The sequence below is a fragment of the Peromyscus eremicus genome, chromosome 16_21 (assembly GCF_949786415.1).
Source record: "Peromyscus eremicus chromosome 16_21, PerEre_H2_v1, whole genome shotgun sequence".
NCBI lineage: Eukaryota > Metazoa > Chordata > Mammalia > Rodentia > Cricetidae > Peromyscus > Peromyscus eremicus.
Window position 1 is genome coordinate 61,138,480 of NC_081432.1, and position 21,456 is coordinate 61,159,935.

The 21,456-nt window shown below is 51.2% G+C and overlaps 2 protein-coding genes across 2 annotated transcripts; one reads left to right on the forward strand and one right to left on the reverse strand.

Moving 5' to 3' along the window:
* The first annotated feature begins 772 nt into the window (after positions 1–772).
* Positions 773–9,151, forward strand: Guca1b (guanylate cyclase activator 1B). The gene is made up of 4 exons (XM_059243940.1): positions 773–979; positions 4,655–4,804; positions 7,002–7,122; positions 8,326–9,151. The coding sequence occupies exons 1-4, from the start codon at positions 773–775 to the stop codon at positions 8,451–8,453; spliced, it is 606 nt and encodes a 201-aa protein (XP_059099923.1). The 3' UTR covers positions 8,454–9,151.
* Positions 9,152–10,614: 1,463 nt separating this feature from the next.
* On the reverse strand, positions 10,615–20,521 carry Guca1a (guanylate cyclase activator 1A). The gene is made up of 4 exons (XM_059281285.1): positions 20,321–20,521; positions 12,249–12,398; positions 11,037–11,130; positions 10,615–10,778 (listed from the first exon to the last, which is right to left on the reverse strand). The coding sequence occupies exons 1-4, from the start codon at positions 20,519–20,521 to the stop codon at positions 10,615–10,617; spliced, it is 609 nt and encodes a 202-aa protein (XP_059137268.1).
* Between the last annotated feature and the right edge of the window lie 935 nt (positions 20,522–21,456).

Here is a 21,456-nt window from a genome sequence, read left to right on the forward strand (position 1 = left end):
TCTCTGTGAGTTCAGGGCCATTCTGGTTTACAGAGTGAGATCTAGGACAGCCAGAGCTACAATGTGAGAACTTGTCTCAAAAAATAAATAAAATCTAAAAGATAGCATAAATATATAATTTGATTGTTTTGTTGTTGACACAGGGGTGTCTTCCTGTGTCAACAGGGTAGCCCAGAGTGGCTCTGAACTCAAGATCCCCCTGCGTCTCGTACAATGAGTATGTAATCGATTCAATATGTAATGAACACATACTTGGTCAACAGCGTAAATATGTAACTGCTTCTAAAGGAGGGTCACGTGGCCTTCAACATAAGACACTCGAAGATACTTTAGCCCCACACTCCCAGATCCTGCCGGTCGTTAGTGCTTGAGAGAGAGGGAGAGAGTTCAGGGCCTGAGTAATGACTGGAGAGAAGCATTTGTCCTTTAAGCTGGAAAATGAAAACTTCCAGATTCAGGCGTGGCCTTTGAGGGAGCCACAGACACTGGAGGGATGGAGAAAACCCACAGGGCTCTTACGCTCATAGCCTGCTACCTCTCACCGGACCTGTGGAGGGGGAGGCTGAGGAAGCTTAGCCATATGGAGGTCAGACACGGGGGAATCTTCTAATGGTCTTACACAGCTAAGCTGGCCCGGGCTGCCCCCCTTCTGGAGGTCCTTCACTACCAATCAAGTTCAGTTTCCCCAAGACAATGAAAGTGCTGGTCGAACCAAGGCAACGGAGGCGAGGGGCCGGAGCCTAAGGTCAGCCGAGGCCTTCGAGGAGCCGAGATGGGGCAGCAGTTTAGCTGGGAGGAGGCGGAGGCTGCCGGGGAGATGGACGTGGCAGAGCTGCAGGAGTGGTACAAGAAGTTTGTGGTGGAGTGTCCCAGTGGGACCCTCTTCATGCACGAGTTTAAACGCTTCTTCAAGGTCACGGGCAATGAGGAGGCCACCCAGTATGTGGAGGGCATGTTCCGAGCCTTCGACAAGAACGGGGTAAGGAGCCCTCCCTGCAGGGGACTCGTGACCAGTGCACCCGGTGCCCTTCCCATCTCTGAGCCCTCAGAGGAGACCCTCCGTGCCCTGCGCCCTTTCTGTCCCGCCATTTCCCCCACTCCTCTCTGCCATCATGTGTCCCTCTCCCTTCTTCTCCTCGGCTCTCTGCATCCTCTCCCTGAGAGCTGAGGGTCCCTGGCACACAGCCTGGGCATTTTGAGTCAGGAGCTGCAGCAAAGGGGCAGTTTGTCACCCCCTAGAGCCCCTGCTGCTCTTAATGCAGGGAACTGAGATGTCCCAAAGCCATCTTAGCACAGACGAAGAGCGCCCCTTGCTAGGGTCCTTCAGACGGAGGCCTCTCGGTTCTTCCCTGTTGTGGAGGGTGGAGGGGGCTTTACACTGACTGGGAGGTGGGTGGGTAGTTCCCAAAGTCCCTTTTACCTCTTAAAAAAAAAAAAGATTAATTGTACATGTGTGCGTGCGTGTGCGTGCGTGCGCGTGTGTGTGTGTGTGTGTGTGTGTGTGCACGTACCTGTGGAGGCTAGAAAGGGGCATCAGATACCTTAGAGCTAGAGTTACAGGTGTTTGTGAGCTGCCCAATGTGGGTACTGGGATCCAGAAAAACGCCAGTCCTCTGATGAACCAGTTAAATGCTCTAACTGCTGAGTCTTCTCTCCAGCTCCCCTTTCAACTCTAAGACACGGGGGATTGCATGAATCAAGTTCTAGAGTTTCTTTAAGCCCTCCAATGGCACCAGCAGCTAAAAGACACTAAATTACATAATAAACACATGGTAATTGGGCCTTATAATTTGTATGTATGTGTGTTTGTATTCATGTGTTTATGGACGGGAGGTACATTTGTGTGCATATGGAGGCCAGAGATGGACCTCAGGTGTCATTTCCTCGGAGGCGTCCATCTTGTTTTTTTGACACCACCTCTCATTGGCTGGAGCTCACTGATGAGGATAAGCTGGTTGGTCAGTAAGCCCAGAAATCCTCCTTATCCACTCTCTCAGCAACAGCAAGTAGATGCCACTACACTCCGTGGTTTCTTTTCAAAGATCTACTGAATTTTAAACTGTGTGAGGGTTTGTGCACATGAGTGCAGTGCCCGTGGTGACCAGAAGAGGGCAGTGGATCCCCTGGAACTGGAGTTACAGGTGGTGGGGAAGCGCCTGCCCTTGACTGATGCGGTCTCTCGACCCGACCCGCCCGGCCCCTGCTTAGCCTTTGTGTAGGTGCCAGGGAAGGGCTTCATGCTTGCATGGCGATCACTTTACGGACCGGGCCTTCTCCTAGGTCCGATCTTAATGTAATCCATTGCTCCTGTCCTTCGAGAAGCCCAGAGCCACGTGTCTCTTATTTTCTTCCCAAGTTGTCTTTCTCTCTCTCAACCCTAGTGTGTAAAATCTGTATCAAATTCTCTTCGACTCTAGCTTTGCTTCAAATATGTATTTTAATTCGGGGGCTGGAGACATTGCTCAGTGGTTAAGAGCACTTGCTGCTCTTACAGAGGACCCAGGTTCAGTTCCCAGCACCCACATGGCAGCTCACAACTGTCTGTAACTCCAGTTCCAGGGGATCTGACTCCCTCACACAGACGTACATGCAAGCAAAATACCAATGTACCTGAAATAAAAATAAGTAAATTATTTTTAAAAAAAGAAAGAAAAAAATTACATGAAAAAAAAAGGACGTGATTTTTAAAGGTTATCTAGTTCAGTGTCCTGAGGTCCTTTTTGCTGTGTTGTGTTGTTTTGATTTTTGTTTGAGACAGGGTTTCACTATCTAGTCTTGACTGTCCTGGAACTCTTCAATAGACCAGACTGGCCTCGAACTCACAGAGCTCCACCGGCCTCAGCCTCCTGAGTGCTGGGATTAAAGGCATCCACCACCATGCCCGAGCCCCTGCGGTCTGTAGTATGGAGTAAAGACTATTTTGGCTCCCTGAATTGAGGGGACACACAGGTGATCTGAAGAAAGTGTCATGCAGAAGAACTTGTGCCAAGCTGACTCAGTGGGAATGCCACTCAAGGTCTAAGGCCCTTAGCCCCACTCAGAGGGTGGGCTCAGCAGTTCCAGTGTGATGGGACTTCTTCTGTTGAGATCAGCTATGAGACACCCACAGGGCACAGAGCCAACTTCCCACCTCGCAGGTCCACCTCCTCTTCTCAAAGCTGTAGGAGGGGTGTGGTTTTTGTTTTGTTTTGTTTTTGGTCCCAATTAAATTAAATGATGAGAAAACTGGGGTGAAAGGTGGCGCATTGACAGCTAGGTGTGGCCAACACTGACCGCATGGACAGACCCTGTTTCATACCAACACATCCAACCCAAGAAAGTGAGCCGTTTGTCCAAGGTTAAGTACTCACTCAGGCATCTTAACTCCTGGTCCAGTGCTCCTACCTAGAGGACTGGGATTTTGTTATTATTTTGAGATCTATTTTATGTTATGTATATGAGTGTTTTGCCTGCATGTCTACATATGTAGTGCAGCATGTACCTGGTGCCCACAGAGGTCAGAGGGCATCTGATTCTCTAGAACCGGAGTTGTAGACGTTATACGCTGCCCTGTGGATGCTGGGAAGTGAACCTGGATCCACTGCAAGGACAAGTACTCTTACCCACTGAGTCACCTCTCCAGCCTGTTCATTTTGAGACAGGGTCTTATTAGGTAGCCCAATCTAGCCTAAAACTTGAGATCCCCCTGCCTCAGCCTCCTATCTCTGCCCCTCCTCTCTCTTGCAACACCCCTCCTGAGTGTAGCCTGGGGATGGAGTTTTGAAAAAGGAAGATGGAGGCTGGAGATATGGCTGGAAGTTCAGTGGACCCAGGCTTGATTCCCAGCACCCACATGGTGGCTCACAACCATTCCGTGTGACCCAGTGCCCTCTTCTGACCTCCATGGGCACCAGGCACACACATGATATACATATACACATGCAGGCAAAACAGTTACACATGTAAAACAAAATAAATATAAATCTACAAAAAAAAAATGTAAGGGTAGCTAAAGCCGTCTCTTTTGCTAGTCAGGATTCCTTCTGTTTGCTTGCTGACCTTTCGAGACTGTACGGTCTGAACTGGCCCCAGCACAGGCACCAGTTTGAACTTCCTGTGTGAGAGCTGCAGGGCCAGCGCACCCCGCAGCCAAGCCAGGGAAGCTAATCTCCCAGGTGCCTCCAGCCTTTGCTGAGGGTATGGGTGTTTCCATCCATCTCAGGCTACCGTGGGTAATTGTTGCTGACCCATGCACAGATGAGATTAACCCCAGCCAGAGGTGTCCCAGAAATGGTCCGTCCCAGAGTTTCTATGACCTCACAGGGGAGGAGGCTACACCAGGAAGGAGCTGTGCCAGAATGTGCCTCCTAAAGCATGGGGGTCAGAAACTGAATTATGTTGGGAGATAATATTGTAAGAATAGAAAACTCTGGACAAGTGAAGAACAGTTCTCTAGCCCTGGTGGCATGGGTCTGCCATCCCAGCTGCATGGAAGGGAGAGGCAGAGAATGAGCAGGGTCCCAGGGTGAGGAACAGCACGCACAGGGACAGAGAGGCATCCTGTGTACAGGGGAGAGGGAACACTGGGTCTGGGGACATCATGTCAATAGGACTCACACTCTGGGGAGGAGAGGCTGGGGATCTGGGGCCTCAACACTGTCCACACTCAATGCAGGACAACACCATTGACTTCCTGGAGTACGTGGCGGCCCTGAACCTCGTGCTGAGGGGTACCCTGGAACACAAGCTCAAGTGGACCTTCAAGATCTATGACAAGGACCGAAATGGCTGCATCGACCGCCTGGAGCTACTGGACATCGTGGAGGTCAGTATCTGCCTGTGGGCGTGCCCTGTCCCCTTCTCACTTCTGGGGCATGGTGGCCCGCTCAACAGGGAGCCACCTGGCATTGAGTCAGGGTAGAAGGGATGAAATAATTTACAATGTGTTATCTGGGGCCATCAAGATGGCCAAGCTGCTGGGCGGTGGTGGCGCACGCCTTTAATCCCAGCACTGGGGAGGTAGAGCCAGGTGGATCTCTGTGAGTTCGAGGCCAGCCTGGTCTACAGAGTGAGTTCCAGGACAGGCTCCAAAGCTACACAGAGAAACCTTGTCTCCAAAAACAAAAACAAAAACAAAACAAACAAACAAAACAACGGCCCAACTGTTTGGTTCCCACCAAACCTGACACTTAAGTTCAAGCCTGGGGTCTATATGGTAGAGCGGGAGAACAGAGTCCAGGAGGCTGCCCTCTGACCTCCACACGCCCACAATGGTACACATGTACTCGCATATACAGAATATACCCTCCGACACACACACTATTACACACATACACAACAGTAGTAATAATGATAAATCATAAGAACTACAAATTTGAATTTGAGAAAAGAAAACAAGAATGCCAGTGATCTAAGAAGCCACCTACAGAAACTAAAAGCCAATTAAGCCCAAAGAAATTAAAAACAAGAAGTGAATAGGGAAGAAATCAAAGCTCACACTAATCTCAACACACATGAGACTTAAGCATGAAGATGGAGAGTTCAAGGCCTGAGCGCCCGGTATGATGAGTGCCACGCCAGCTTTGGCTAGAATGAGACACATGCCTGAGAGAACAATCTGAGTCAAAACTGTCACCGCTGGGACAGTACTGGAGGGAAGAATTCAAAACAGGAAGGACCGTTTTGGTTCCTGATCAGAGGTGTCACTCCTCCAGTCTCCTGTCCATCAAATACCACAGTGACCATAGCATGCAACCAGGGCTAGCGACACCAGTAAAGACATCCTTCTAAAGGCTGCATCTTCTAGGCTTCCACGACCTGCCTTCCAGTCTCCTCAGGGTTTGTGTCCATCAGTGGGTTAAGCCATTCATTCCTCAGAGCCTTTTAGATCTGCTTAGCTCTAGAAAACACCTCACTTATGTGGAAGTGTACTTAACAAATCTTCTAGGCATCTCTCAATCCAATCAAGTTGACAGTCTCAAACAACTAACATAAAAAAAACAAGTCAATACAAATCAAAATTGTGCTGGGCAGTGATGGCACATGCCTTTAATCCCAGCACTCAGGAGCCAGAGGCAAGCTGATCTCTGTGAGTTCAAGGCTACCTGGTCTACAGAGCAAGATCCAGGACAGGCACCAAAACTACACAGAGAAACCCTGTCTTGAAAAAACAAAAACAAAAATCAAAATTGTTTCTTTTTGTGGGGCAGGTGGCATGTGTGGTGTGTGTTTGTGGTTATATTTTTTAAGCAACTTATGTTTTGCTATTTTATATGTATGGATGTTTTCCCTGCATGTACAGTGGTGTACCATTTTTGTGCTGTGCCCTCAAGAGCAAGCTAGAGGAGGGGTCAGGTCCCCTAAACTGGAGTGGCAGGGCGTTGTTAACCATCATGTGGGTACTGATAATCCAGCCCAGGTCCTCTGGAAAAGCAGCCAGTGTTCTTAACCACTGAATCATCTCTCCAGCCCCTATACTTTTTTGTTTGTTTGGTTTTGGTTTTTTTTCGAGACAGGGTTTCTCTGTGTAGCTTTGCGCCTTTCCTGGAACTCACTTGGTAGCCCAGGCTGGCCTCGAACTCACAGAGATCCGCCTGGCTCTGCCTCCCGAGTGCTGGGATTAAAGGCCTGCGCCACCACTGCCCGGCGCCCCTATACTTTTTATTTGTTTGTTTGTTTGTTTTGAGAAAGTCTTTCACTCTTAAAGCTCTCTGATTCCACTAAGTGGCCTGGCCGGTGAGCTTCAGAGTGCCATTGCCAAAGTGGGCTGGGCCCGCCCACATCCATTATTAATCAAGAAGATGCTGAAGTGCCCAACAGACTGGCGCTGGAGGCGTTTTCTCCGTTGAGATTCCCTCTTCCCTGGTGACTCTACCTACTGTCAAATGAACAAAAAGTAGCCAGGACATCTGGGTCAGGTGATATGAGGATGCTCGGCCTGGAGGCCAGCGCTAGGGAGGTGGCACTAAGGGACACAGGTCCCTGAGGTCTGTCAGAGGAGCCTAGCTCTTTGTCTCTGACAGGCAATTTACAAGCTGAAGAAAGCCTGCCGGGTGGAGCTGGACCCGGAGCAGCAGGGCCAGCTGCTCACACCTGAGGAGGTCGTGGACAGGATCTTCCTCCTGGTGGACGAGAATGGAGACGGTAAGAGAGATCTGGGGAGAGGCTGACCTGAACCTCAAAGGGCACCGGAAACACCAGAGCACATGTTTGCGGGGCCCAACTCTGCTGAGAGTGCCCGGTAAAGGCTGAGCACGAAAACAAGGAGAATTACTTTAATTTTGTGCTACGTACATGAGCGTTTGCTTGCATGCATGTATGTCTGTGCAACACGTGCATGCAGAGCCCACTGAGGCCAGAAGAGAGTGGTGGACCCCCTGAAACTGGAGTTATAGACAAGTGTGAGCCATCATGTGGGTGCTGGGAATTGAACCTGGGTCCTCTGGAAGAGCAGCCAGTGCTCTTAACCTCTGAGCCATCTCTCCAGGCACAAATATATTTTTTAGAAGATAAAAAGGTGCCAGAGAGATGGTTCTGTGGATGACGGCGCTTGTCACCAAGCCTGGTGACCTGAATTAAATCCCTGGTTGAGGGGGACAACCAGCCACTGCAGGTTGTCCCTAACCTCACACTCACACTGTGGTGAGTGTGTATGCCCCCCCATGCACACACAAATATATGTATACACATATAACATATATGTTTATATATAAATATATACACAAACATATATTTTAATAATAATAATAATAATAATAATAATAATAATAATAATAATAATTAAAGGTATGGGAGGCAGAGGCAGGACGATCTCTGTGAATTCAAGACCAGGCTGGTCTCCATAATGAATTCCAAGCCAGCCAGGGCTACACAGTGATATCCTGTCTCAAAAAGAGTAAAAGTAAGTAGTTGGTGCCTGAGGCATGACACTGGAAATTGTCCTTTGGATTTCATATGCATGCTTGAGCCTGAGTGCACACACACACATACACACACACACATGCATGCACGCACACGCACACAACTTGTGAGTTGCAAGAGACTCCTGTGGACTCAGAACTGACAAGCTACAGACTAGAATCTGAGGTTTCAGTCTGGTTTGTATCAGGGTGGGGCCCAGACTAGGAGAGGCCCTCCCCACACGCCCAGGGGGCCCAGACTAGGAGAGGCCCTCCCGACACGCCCAGGGGGCCCAGACTAGGAGAGGCCCTCCCCACACACCCAGGGGGCCCAGACTAGGAGAGGCCCTCCCCACACACCCAGGGGGCCCAGACTAGGAGAGGCCCTCCCCACACGCTCAGGCCTGGCTTCCCTCCCCTTGTGACCATCTCTCCCATCCTTGCTCAGGCCAGTTGTCTCTGACGGAGTTCGTTGAAGGTGCCCGGCGTGACAAGTGGGTAATGAAGATGCTCCAGATGGATGTCAACCCTGGCGGCTGGATCACTCAGCAAAGGCGGAGGAGTGCCATGTTCTGAGGGCCTGGGGACCCCGCGGGAGCCCACATTCCCCTCTAAGCCTCCAGGGTGCTCCAGGCTTTCACAGTAGCAGGAGGCCCCTGGCCTGGTTGGCTCAGGCTGACTCTTGCTTGGTGTGGACTTCCTGATACTCCGGGTGTGGGAGAACAAGGGGATGAGCAGCGTCTGCCGGGTCTGCAGAAGCCCAGTGGGGTTCAGTCCATTCTCGGGATTACTAGCATTGTAGGGGAACTCTGTCACACTGCTCCTCAACTGCTCCTGGAAGAACTGGGCTTTGGTGGGAGTTGTGGGGCTCCTTCTAATCTTTAGGTGTTGGTGGAGATGAAGCGGCTGCAGGGTGGGGTGGGGTGGGAGTCAAAGATTGGTAGGAAGCAGTCAGGAAAGAGAATAAGGACGGGGAAGGACCGTGATACAGCCCCACCCACCCTGAGCAGCCTCCTCCCCCAGGTGGCCACCAGGCTTGACAAAAGGGGCAGATGGCAGCAGATAGTTAAGATCTTCCTGCTCTTGGAGACCTGCTGGGCTTACCAGAGAAGGTGTCAGCTCTGCTGGGTGCTGCTCCCCAGCTCCTCCTCCTCACCCATCGCCAGTGTGAGCCTGCCACCATGTCCAGCCATAGCCCACATGCCTCCTTACGGGTGGAGACATCTCTGGGGAGAACCAGGCGCCTGTGCACTGGGGTTCCAGGCCAGACTTTGCCTCCGACTGCTGTTGGACTCCCTAATGTCCTGCAGGCCGACTAGACAGTTTCTAGATAGTCATGTAAACCTCTTTCCTGCAACCCCAGTACAGAAGTTAGATTCCCAGGGTCCTCCCTAGGTAACCCTTTCCATCAGTGCAGCTGCAGAAGGCCCCTCCAAGGACAGGAAGTTGGAGCAGTGTCACGCTTAGACACTGAAATGTGAAGCCTGGTGGATTATTGGCTTTACCTTGAGTAGATATGTTTTTACGTTAAAATAAAGCAAACTAACTTATTGACCTTGAGGGGAAGTTTCTTTGCTTGTTTGAAGAAGTTCCCACACTGTAGCTCAGGCTAGTCTGGAGCTCACTCTATAGCCCAGGCTAGCCAGAACTCCTGCCTCAAGCCCTAGAGCCCTAAGACAAGTGTAAGCCACTAGGCCCAGGTTTTTGTTGTTGTTTTTGTTCCTGAGGAGAGGTTATTTGTTTTCATTTTGTGGAGCAATTGAGACAGTTTCAGAAGCCCAGGTTAGCTTGAGACCTGTGGCAATCCTCCTGCCTCAGCCCCTTGGGTGCTGGTATCACAGGTGTGCACCACTGTGCCCAGCTTGAACTGAGTGTTTTTTTTGTTTTGTTTCATTTTTTTAGTCGTATTTTTATTTTATGTGTATGGGTGCTTTGCCTGCATATGTCTGTGTGCCGCGAGTGCATTGTCCACGGAAGCCAGAAGAGGGCGTCCAATCCCTGGGACTGGAGTTACAGAGGTTTGTGAGCCGCCATGTGAGTGCTGGGTCCTCTGCTAAAGCAACCAAGCTCTTGCTGCTGAGTGGCGTCTCAGCCCCTTGGGGTTTTGTATTTCCCAGGATGTTGCTATAAGGTTTCCTTTAGAAATCACTTAGATGGAAAAGGTCCATGAAAAATGCAATAGTATCCCAGGTAAGCAAGGAGATTTGTTCCCTGAGTCATGGAGGTGTATGGAGTAATGGATGTGTATGAAGCGGGCTGGAGGGTGTTCAATCAGCACTGACACACACTAGATCCTCAGTAAATGTCTCTTCATCACTTGAAGCCACACAAACAGACTCTAGGGTCAGGGCAGGGTGTGACTGCCTCAAGCTGCGTTAGCAGATGCCAGGATTCCATCAGAGGTCCAGGAGCCTCTCAGAGCTTCCACGTTTGAAAGGACGTGGCCTGGAAATACGGCAGGGAAGCTGGGCAAGAAGATGTGAGGGGCAAGAGAGGGTCGTCAGGACGGAGAGATACCAGCAGGAAGCACCAAGCAGGAAGGAGGGACCAGGGACCATCCCCTGTGCGGCTCTCAACTCCACGCTACTGCCCTCCGCTGGCACTATGCACCCAAAGAAACAAGCCGAGCCTCTGCAGAGTTCAGGAGAATCTATGTAATGTTAAGACAAGAACAAAACAACCACATCAGGCACCGCACCGGGCCAACCCTCAGCATGCAGAAGCCACAGGGCGAGGCTCAGCCCGCAGCCTCTGCTGCAGGGTCGCCAGCGCCGGCCTCCTCCTGTTCACCGTTCTGGAGTCTGCGCACAATGCGGGTCAAGTCCAGGCTTCGGGTCAGCGTGTCCAGGAGCATCTGGTCCTTCTGGACGCCTTCCATGAACTCCTCCAGAGACAGTTCCCCTGGGATGGAGAGAAAGGGATTCGCAGGATGAGGTCTCAGTAGTCCAGGGCTCAGGGCTGGATACTTGCAAAGGGCGGGGACAGAGCCAGCTCTGGGGGGCAATGGTAAGGGATCCAGAACCCAAGATCTGGTGCAGGGATCCCCAAAATCCGGTTCTGAGCCAGAGCAGAGGTAGGTGGAGGCCCCCTCTCCTCCTCTCTTGCCCCTCTCCAGGGGTGCTGCCATCCCCTGGGGAACCCCTTCCTCGGCCCTCTCACCATCCCCGTTGATGTCGATTTTGGCAAACACGGTATCTGTGAACTCCTCGGCGCTCATGGATGAGTCGCTCCAGGGATTAATGGTTCGGATGGCCTGGGAGGACAAACAGACAGAAGTCAGGACATCCGTCTCAGGGGTGGGGAGGGTGAGCAGAGCAAACTTGTCAGACCCGAGAGCTGTTCAGAGTGGAGATCGTGGTACCTCAGGGCCTCGGGCGCTTGGGATTCTGAGGCAGGATTGCCTCAAATTCAAGGTCAATATGGCCAAGTAGTTGTGAACCAGTCTACACTACAATGTAAGACCTTGTCATTAAAAGGGGGGGGGGCAGGGGGTGTCGTGGTGGCACATGCCTTTAATTTCTGTACTCGAGAGGCAGGGGCAGGGGCAGGGACGGGGCAGGGGCAGGGGCGGGGCAGAGGCAGAGGCAGAGGCAGAGGCAGAGGCAGAGGCAGAGGCAGAGGCAGAGGCAGAGGCAGAGGCAGGGCAGAGGCAGAGGCAGAGGCAGAGGCAGAGGCAGAGGCAGAGGCAGAGGCAGAGGCAGAGGCAGAGGCAGAGGCAGAGGCAGAGGCAGAGGCAGGCAGATCTCCATGAGTTCCAGGCCTGCCTGGTCTACATATTGAGACTCAAATGCTGAGATGGCTGTAAAAGTGTGCTTGCTGGGCTGGAGAGATGGCTCAGAGGTTAAGAGCACCGACTCCTCTTCCAGAGGTCCTGAGTTCAATTCCCAGCACCCACATGGTGGTTCACAACCATCTGTAATGAGATCTGGCACCCTCTTCTCTATACATAATAAATAAATAATCTTAAAAAAAATATGCTTGCTGCCCAGGTAAAAAACCAGGTGTGGCCCTGCTCCTGTAACCCAAGGGCTGGGGGTGAGGGTGGGGGTGGGGCAAGAGGCCTGCTGGTCACCAACCTAGCTCCAGTGAGAGACCCTGTCTCAATAAGACAGAAGGACAGAGCAAGACAGTTGACACCCTCCTCTGGCCTCCCATACCCCCCCCCCACACACACACACGGGTAAAGAGTGGGGCTTTAGCAACGCCTTAGTACCAATGAGGAAACTGAGACCCAGTTATCATCATGCAGTTGGTAAGAAAGCTGTCACCCCAATTCTGGGCTGCAATTTCTATCCTGGGCTCTCAGCCCCGGCACCCACCCTTGACCACCCACCACGCACCACTGGCCCAGCCCTCTGCACCTGAAGTTACCCGGATGATGGTGAGCAGCTCGTCCCTGTCTATGCACCCGTTGCCATCGACGTCGTAGAGCTTGAAATACCAGCGTAACTTCTGTTCCACCTTGCCCTTGAGGACCAGGCTGAGCGCGGCCACGTACTCCATGAAGTCAATGTAGCCATCCTGGGTGAGCGGAGAGGGGCGAGGCGGGGTCAGCACGCCAGGGCCCCGCCCACCCTTCTCAGAGCCCCTCCCGCTTCAGCCAGAACCCCGCTCCAAGACTCTGCCCAATCCTGCCTCCTCACTCCCTCACCCCACCCCTGCATCCAAAAGCCCTCAGATGCTAAGTAGAAGGGAGCAGAGGCCTGTGCATTGTACCACCAATATCTGTCTTTGTGGACGCTCCAACATTGCCCGCCTCAGAGGCTGTCAATCAAACCTGTTGCTGGGCCTGGCAGGTAGGGGAGGATGCCCACGTGGAGGCTCTTTCCTCTTGGCTTCAAGCTCCACTGAGCCCTGTTGTACGCTAAGACTGTGAGGACTCGGAGCTCAGTGAAACAGTCCGCCCTGTCCTGACAGGAGTACAGGGTTGGAGGTGCGGGTTTGAAATCCCGCCTCTTGGCCCTCTCTGAGTTTTAGGATGTGGGACTTAGCTTGTCCCTTCTATGATCTAGACTAGCGGCAGTGGCGCGGACTGTCAGCATTGCTTTTGATGAAGTGAGTTCCTGGAGCTGGAGCAGCAGGCACAGCGGAGCACAGGAAGTCGGTGAATGCTGCTTGATGTTGTCATTCTTTTTCCTTGTTGGTTTTATTTCAAGACAGGGTTTCTCTGTGTAGCCCTGGCTGTTCTGGAACTCACTCTGTAGACCAGATTGGCCTCGAACTCACAGAGATCCACCTGCCTCTGCCTCCCGAGTGCTGGGATTAAAGGTGTGTGCTACTACACCCAGCTCTGTTTGCTTTCTTTAAAAAATTTATTTACTGGGCTGGAGAGATGTCTTAGCGGTTGAGAGCACTGATGCTCTTCCAGAGGACCCTGGTTCAATTCCCAGGACTCACACAGCAGCTCACAGCTGTCTGTAACTCCAGTTCCTGGGGACCTGACACCCATGGCAAAACACCAACGCACACAAAATAAAAATAAATTAAATATTTTTTAAAATTATTTATTTTTGTTTATGTGTGTCTGTGTGTTTGCCGTATGTGTGGGTGGGTATTCTTGGAAGCCAGCAGAGGAGGTCACAGTCCCTGGAGTGGTTGTGAGTACCCTGATGTGGGTGCTGGGAACCAAACTCTGGGCCTCTGAAAGAGCAGCAAGCACTCAGCCACTGAGCCCTGTCTCCAGCACCTAACTCCTTTCTCAGTTATGTGCGTGTGCGTGCGTGCATGCGTGCGGGGTGTGTGTGTGTGTGTGTGTGTGTGTGTGTGTGTGTGTGTGTGCTGCCCAGTGGGGTGTGTGCACGTGAGTGCAGATGTGAAGGTGTCAGATCTGCTGGAGTTACAGGCCACAGTGAGCTGCCCCACATGGGTGCAGGAAGTGAACCCAGGTCCTCTGGAAGAGCAGCCAGTGCTTGTAACCACTGGGCCATCTCTCCAGTCCCAGGATGGCTCCTCATTATGACCAGTACAAAGTCACTAAGGGGGCGGGGGGATGCCTATGCCATCACGATGTATCCAGTATCTGGACGGGACATTATAGCATCACCCCAGCTCTGCTAGGGCAGGACAGAAGGGGACTTCAGACGACCCTTCAAGAGAAGGTGACACTTCCACTGAGTCTTGAAGGGGGTTGGTCATGGAGGAACATGTGACTTTCATGTGTAGCCTAAAGTTGTTGCAATACTGGAGATTTAACCTAGGGCCTCAAGTACCTCGGGTAAGCATGCTACCACTCGACTATGTCCGCAGCTCAAGGAGCATAAGACTTGTTTGTCGGACAGTCCTCCAGCACCCCTGCCACTCTGCTCCTGCCTCCTGTTCAATCCTAGCATGTCAAGGAAGGGTGTCCAAACAGGCAGATTAGAGCTGTAAATGGAGAGGTCTGTGGGAGGGCCATCTGAGTCAGGAATGAGATCTCTGTCATCGGATGCGTGCAAGGGAGCTGGCAGGGACGTGGCGAGATGGCCTCTGAGATCCCCCTGGTCTGATTGGCCATTGGCCTTAAGCAAGACCTTGACCACCCTGAGCAACACAGCAAGGATCCGGCTCAGAGTGAACATTTGTGGGGTGCTGTCTTGTGTTCGAGGGCTTCCGCACACACCTTAGCTCATTCCATCTCTGCTCATCGTACCTCCCAGGACGGCCATCGGGATGGAACAAGGCCCTTTGCAACAACGCGTGAAGAGGAGAGAAAACTGCTTGACACATAATAAGCACTAAATAAGCAGGGTCTTGTGCTGTAGCCCAGGCTGGCCTGGAACCCAGGATCTTCCTGCCCTGCTTCCTGCATGCTGGGCTAAGAGCTCATGCCTCCAGCCCTGGTACCTCGATCTTCACTTTTCATCTTCTTGTATTACTGAACATTCTAACAAGGAGTTACATTACTGTTTTGATTTTTTTTTAAATGACTACAAAGAAGCAATGGAAAAACCAAAAAGACCGAAGCCACCTCTTGGGAAAGACGTGAACTTGGACAAGTCACAGAGTTCCTCTGAGTCCCCATGTCCTTAGCGGAGATGGGAAAGACAATATGAACTTCCAGAACTGTGGTATGGGCAGGGTGCTACACACTTCTAATCCCAATAACGTGTGAGACTGAGGCAGGAGGATTGTTTCAAGTTTAAAGTCATGCTGGGCTATATTGTGAGTATCACACTACAGACACACATCTCAAAAAAAATAATTTAAGTAAAGAGATTGTGAAATGGATTCTCCTCTGTAACAGCACAAGCTGTGGAGCGTGTAGTGTGTGTGTGTGTGTGTGTGTGTGTGTGTGTGTGTGTGTGTGTACATGGCTATACTTTTGGAGGCCAGAGGTTGATACTAAGTGTCTCCCTCTATCACTCTCCACATTATGTTTGGAGACAGGGTCTCTCCTGGGACCTGGAACTGATCCAGCTAAATTGGCTGGCTAGTGAGCCCCCAGGGACCCACCTATATCTACTCCCTTTCCCAGGGCTAAAGTTACAGTGTGCATCCAGCAATTTTTTTGGGGGGGGAGGGTTCGAGACAGGGTTTCTCTGTGTAGTTTTGAGGCCTGTGCTGGGATTAAAAGCGTATGTGCCACCACCTGGCACCATCCAGCTTTTTACGTGGGTGTTGGAGATCAAATTCAGACCCTCACACCTGCATGGAAGCATTTTACTGGCTGAGCTATTTCCCTGGCCCTTAGTCCTTTTATTCCAGCCCTTTCCATGGACTTCCCTGTGCTGAGAATTCCCATTGGCTCACTTCATCCCACAGCTTCTCCCAGGAGTTGCCCACTTCTGGCCCCACTCAAGCTGAAGTTGAGAATGATGAGGCCGCACAATTAACTGAATGACAAAGCCCTTGTCCTGAATCTGGGTCTTCTAAACTCTACACCATGCACAGACACAGCCAGAAAGAACAACACGGACCTGTGTGTGGTGTGATGACCCTGCACATTCACGCCCAGGAGACACCAGCAGGGGGCAGGGCCCAGGCCTCCCCTTTACCTCCCTGGTTTGCCCCCTTCCGTGTATCTGGGGCAGCTCCCTGGTACCCAGAGGTCCTCTCACTGGAATGGCTAACTTTTTTTAAGGGGTCGTATGAGTCAGTGTTTCAGCCACACAGTCAAATAGCAGCCAGGCCACTGTCATTCGGTGCTGCTATAATAATGTTCTTGATGTTTTGAGATAATTTTGAGAATAGAAACCCATGCTTTAAAAGAAAAAAAAAGTCTCTAAGCTTTGCTGGTCTTCAACTCCCTATATAGCCTGGATAACTTTGAACTTCTAATTCTTCTGCTTCCACCTCTTGGGTGCAAAGACTGCAGACATGCACCCTCACAGCCCGTTTATGTGGTGAGTTGAATCCCAAGCCTTGAGTACACTATGCAAACACTCTACCAACTGAGCCGCAGCCACAGAACTCAGACGCCTTGAGCACACTAGGCGAGCATCTACCATTGAGCTATATCCCAGTCCCATAGTTCTTAAATAAGTGAGTATAGTATGCTCTAATAAAACTTTACTTACACAGCTAGGTTCTCAGATAGTGAAGCATGGTGGCACACACCTGTAACATCAGCACCCAAGAGGCAGAAGAAGAATCGGACACAGTTCAAGGCCAGCATTGAACTGTACAGTGAGACTCTGTCACAAAACAAAAGCAGAAGCTGGGGGGTAGCCTAGATGGCAGAGTGCTTGCCGAGCGTGCTCAAAGTCTTGGGTTTGTTTCCCAGCATGGTATAAACTGGGTGTGGCTGTGCACAAAGGAGGGAGAAATAAACATTTAAAGTCAGCCGGGGCGGTGGTGGTGCACGCCTCTAATCCCAGCACTCGGGAGGCAGAGGCAGGTGGATCTTTGTGAGTTCAAGGCCAGCCTGGTCTACAGAGTGAGTTCCAGGACAGCCAGGGCTGCACAGAGAAACTGTCTCAGAAAAAAAAAAAAAAAAAAAAAAGTTCAAAGTCGCCCTCAGCAGGGTAATGACTTTGAGGCTAGCCTGGACTACATGAGACCCTGTCCTTGGGCTGTCATTTGAACAACTGCACTTTAACCGCGCTTTGCTTCCAAAGGAAGGGGTCAGGGATGTGTTCCATCTCAAGGTCAGGCTATTAAACGGCCCTGTGCTGATGCCATTGGGTCAAGGTCAAGACAGTATGGCCCACGGAGCAACTGAATACAATGGTGTGGGAAGGTATTATCCAGACTCCTCGTGTGTGTGTGTGTGTGTGTGTGTGTGTGTGTGTGTGTGTGTGTGTGTGTATGTGTGTGTGTGTGTGAGAGAGAGAGTCTTATTATAAGCCCAGGCTGGCCTTAAACTTGTGGTGATTTCTCCTGCCTCAGCCACCTAAGTGCAAGCATGTACTACCACGCTTGGCTGTGCTCTTCATAATAATAATTGTTTAATTAAATTAATGTATATTATAAAATCCATATTAGCCCAAAAGGCTCAGGATTTCTCATATATTCACTTACTCATGTAACTAATGTTCCAGGCACTGTCCTAGATCTGGAACCACAGCAATCAACAAGGTAAGTCCCTGTCCTCACAAAGCACACACCCTAGCAAGGGAGAGTCAGACCAGAGGGGTCAGAGCTAGTTAATATCTGGCACCAGAAAACAAAAAATTAAATGAGTGAATTTTTAAGTTAATAAGTATGAATTAATAATTAATAAAAATTAAATCAGTTTTTTTCATGCATGTGGGTGTTTGCCTGCACACCTATCCATGCACCACATGCATGCATTACCCAAAGAAGCCAGAAGAGGGAGCTGGATCCCATGGAACAGGAGGTTGTTAGCACCATATAGGTGCTGGGAATAGAACCCACGTCCTTGGCAAGAAGTCTTTACTGCTGAGCCAACCCTCCATCCCAAAAGTAAAATTTTAAAAATGAAAGCTGCTCTGGGTAGAAAAGCCATGGCCAGGAAAGGCAGAAGTGGGGTCAATTTTCTCAATAAAGTTTAAACCAGGATGCCAGGGAGTGGGTTGGTGAAGCTTGAGCAGAGACAGCAAGGAAGGCGGGAGCCAGCAGGCTCTAGAGCACCGCTTCTCAACCTGTGGGTCACAACCCCTCGGAAAACTGTCTCCAAAAATATTTACACACCTGTCGGTGGTGGTGCACGCCTTTAATCCCAGCACTCGGGAGGCAGAGCCAGGAGGATCTCTGTGAGTTCAAGTCCAGCCTGGTCTACAGAGTGAGATCCAGGACAGGCACCAAAACTACACAGAGAAACCCTGTCTCGAAAAGAAAAAAAAATTACGATTCGTAACAGTAACAAAATTGCAGTTATGAAGCAGCAATGAAATAATTTTGCTGTTGGGGGTCACCGTACATGAGGGACTGTATTTAAGGGCCGCAGAGTTAGGAAGGGTGGGAACCACTGCTCTAGAAGGAGAGAGCCTCAGCGATGCAAAGCCCCAGGGCAAGGCGTTCAGGGTCGCGAGGAGCCAGGTTGGGCAGAGACAAGAAGCTGACTGACTTTTCTGTTGTTTAGGGGGCTTTGGGGGATGGGGACAGGGTCTCATGCACCCCAGGCAGGCTGGTAACTAACTGTGTTGCTAAGAGTGATCTTGGACATCTTCCTGCCTCTTCTTCCCACGTGCCGGGATTGCAGCAATCAGCACCTTGCCCAGCCCCCAACTTTGAGTGAAAAGGATTGAGTTCCAGCTAACACATGCCACAGAAACCGAAGAGATGGCACACTAGTGACTAGGGTTAGGTGAATGTGGGGGAGTTGGGTGGTGTGTGACTTGAAGGACTCTTCCTACAGATATGTCTCAACACAAAGGGCTTCTGTAGCAGATGGAGAGGGGATGTTTCAGGGATTTTGGAGGTAAGGTCCTGGGGCCCCTCCCAACCTGATCAGGAGGGACCACTACTTTCCCTGAAGCACTTTGGGGTATCCACCCTGAGGTGACTCCTTCACCTCAGCACCCTATCTCAGGCTCTGTGGCTCAGCTCCCCCCATCGGAAGGGCCCTCGGACACCAGGACACTGCCCTTGAGCTGGTCCTTGAGTTCATAATCCGATTCGGCCTCTTAACTCACATATTAGTGAGTTTTAAATATAACCACAGCAGGATCTTGGTGTTCCCTAGAAGCCCTGACCACAATGGTGTGTTCAAGGGGCTCCCTCTGCCACAGTGGGTATGTAGCCCCCACATCGCTGCAAGATCCCATGTCCCAGTGAGAGGCCAGCCCAACTGATGATCAGCAGAGCACAGGGTGGGGAAGCAGGTCTGCAGGTTTGGATTCCTCCATCATTATACCTGACTGCCCCAGATAACCTACAGATTGACAGAAGAGCTTCAACAAATCTGTACGTCTGTCTCTGCCCACCCTCCATCTCAGATAGGGTCCCACTATGTAGTCCTGACTGGTTTCACAGAGACCAGGCCGCCTCTGCCTCCTGAGTGCTGGGATTAACAGTGTGTACCACCACACCAGCTCCAACAGAAACCTTAGCAACAGCGCCCATCCTCGAAGCAGATTCAGGTGGACGAGCTGATGCTAGGTTCAATCATGGGCTCAAGGCTGTCCCTCCAACATCTCCATAAATCCCACTCAGTGCATCTGGGTAGTTTCCAGGAAGACATGCTACTTGTTCACCACCTGCACTTTCAGACTGCCCCGGGGAAAGGTGAACCAAGGTCCTGGGAGTTTGGGAGTTAGATGTTTGGGTCCCAGCCTGGGTCCAGTCCTAATACTCTAATACTCAGAATATCATGGAGATGCTGGTATGGTGTGCCTGCCCAGACCAGCTTAGCCTCAGCGGCAACTCAGTGTCCTCCGGGCTCTCCTTTTCTCTCTCTCTCTCTCTTTCTCTCTCTCTCTCTCTCTCTCCTCTCTCTCTCTCTCTCTCTCTCTCTCTCTTTCTCTCTCTCTCTCTCTCTGACTTCACCCCTCACCCCTCACATTCAAGGAGCTTCTAGGGCTCTCTGCATAAGCAGCACACCCACCCAGAAACAGCACCTTAGGGTGCTCAGTGGCCATCTTGGACATGTTCACACCTGCCTTGGAAGCCACTGAGGTGAAGAATAGAACATGAGGACAGAGAACATCCTTGCGTTCATCCTCTGACCTCTGCTTTCCATTGTGAAGTGAGTCTTCTTATCGCTGTATCCCCAGGGCCTAAAGTGGAGACCCTTACCATCTGCTGAATCAAACCTCTAAAGTCAAAATCCACATTCCAGACGAACAAGATGCTGGAAACACCAACTGACTCAGCTCCTTGGTGGCTAAAGCTGGGCATGGCAATTTACACTTGTATTCCTAGCAACTAGGAAGCCGAGGCAGGAGGATCACCGTGGGTTGAAGGCCAGCCTTGGCTCCACAATAAGACTCAGCCTCGGAAACAGTGAAAACCTGAAGTAACTGTTAGGATGGATACTTCTTTTCTCTTGTTCTCTCTCCCTCACCCTCTGCTGCTCATCCTCCAAGAATCCCCCCTTCCCCTCCCTCCCATCCTTGGCCCACCTTGTTGAAGTCAAAAGTCTCGAACATCTGTTCCACATACTGGCTGGCTGAGGGGCTCAGGTTCTTGAGGCCAAAGAACTGGCGGAATTCGTAGAGGGTGAGCTGGCCAGAGGGGCACTCTGTCATGAACTTTTTGTACCACTGATGGCATTCGGTGCTGCTCAGCTCCTCCACCGACTTGCCCTCCATGACGTTGCCCATGGTCCAGGCCCACCAGAGACTGATGCCCTAGATGGACAGATGGGTCCTGTTCCCTAATGTCCCCTGCACAGGGTGGCTTGGCTTTACGGAACCCGCCCTCCCTTCTCACAAAGGCCACTCAATGAGTCAGATGGAGTAGGCGACTGGAAAGGGTGGAGAGCGGGCTGTGACTCCCATCCAAACGAGGGGGTGCCAGAGGACTGGGATTAAAACCAAATCCACACACCAGCGGGGGCGGCAAGGAATGGAAATAGAATAAGCTTGGGGACCCATGGTCCTAAGATTACAGCCTTGAGCTGCAGATGAGAGGATTTTTCTACCCAGTTTGCAGTCTCCTAATCCCTTAACACGATCCAGTGGGTGGCCGGCCGGCAGCTACTCTGATCCTATGACCTCCATGCCCTTCTCGTACGCCTGCCTCCCCAGTGCTCTGGCTCTTGCCTTCGGACATGGGACTGCCATACACGTCAGACAGACCTGGCTTCTCTCCCAGACAGAGGCCACACGGGACCTGATAGCGCTGCTGTGCACATCTGTCCAGGTGCATTCCCTACTGAGAGGTCACTGAGGGTCCAATCACATGAGAGCTGCTGTGTGGATTCAGAGTTTAGGGCCTTCCTCAGGGGCCTGCCTTCCTCAGGGGGCTGGAAGGATGGAGCTTTCGTGAGAGTCATCACCCATTGGTAGGGTTTTTCCGGGACAGAGCTGACCATGTGTCGCCCAGGCTCCTGTAACTGCTGAGTCCCAAAGCCAATTGGCACTTTCCTGTAACACAGACCCTGCTCACCGTCTGAAAAGAGCCTATAATGACAAAGCCTTGAGTTTCTTAAAAATCCGTGACAGCATCTATGAAACCAGCAACTGAAGAGTTTGAACAATGGCACACAGCACGGGTGCAAACTGTCACCACCCAGGAGCCACGAGGTGGATGGGTG

Excerpts from the sequence above, each read along its gene's own strand:
- Guca1b (XM_059243940.1), top strand. The coding sequence starts at position 773 with ATGGGGCAGCAGTTTAGCTGGGAGGAGGCGGAGGCTGCCGGGGAGATG. Across the intron at positions 980-4,654 it reads GAGCCTTCGACAAGAACGGG|GACAACACCATTGACTTCCT; the intron begins GTAAGGAGCCCT and ends CACTCAATGCAG. Across the intron at positions 4,805-7,001 it reads AGCTACTGGACATCGTGGAG|GCAATTTACAAGCTGAAGAA; the intron begins GTCAGTATCTGC and ends TGTCTCTGACAG.
- Guca1a (XM_059281285.1), bottom strand. The coding sequence starts at position 20,521 with ATGGGCAACGTCATGGAGGGCAAGTCGGTGGAGGAGCTGAGCAGCACC. Across the intron at positions 12,399-20,320 it reads AGACTTTTGACTTCAACAAG|GATGGCTACATTGACTTCAT; the intron begins GTGGGCCAAGGA and ends CCGCTCACCCAG. Across the intron at positions 11,131-12,248 it reads AGCTGCTCACCATCATCCGG|GCCATCCGAACCATTAATCC; the intron begins GTAACTTCAGGT and ends TTGTCCTCCCAG.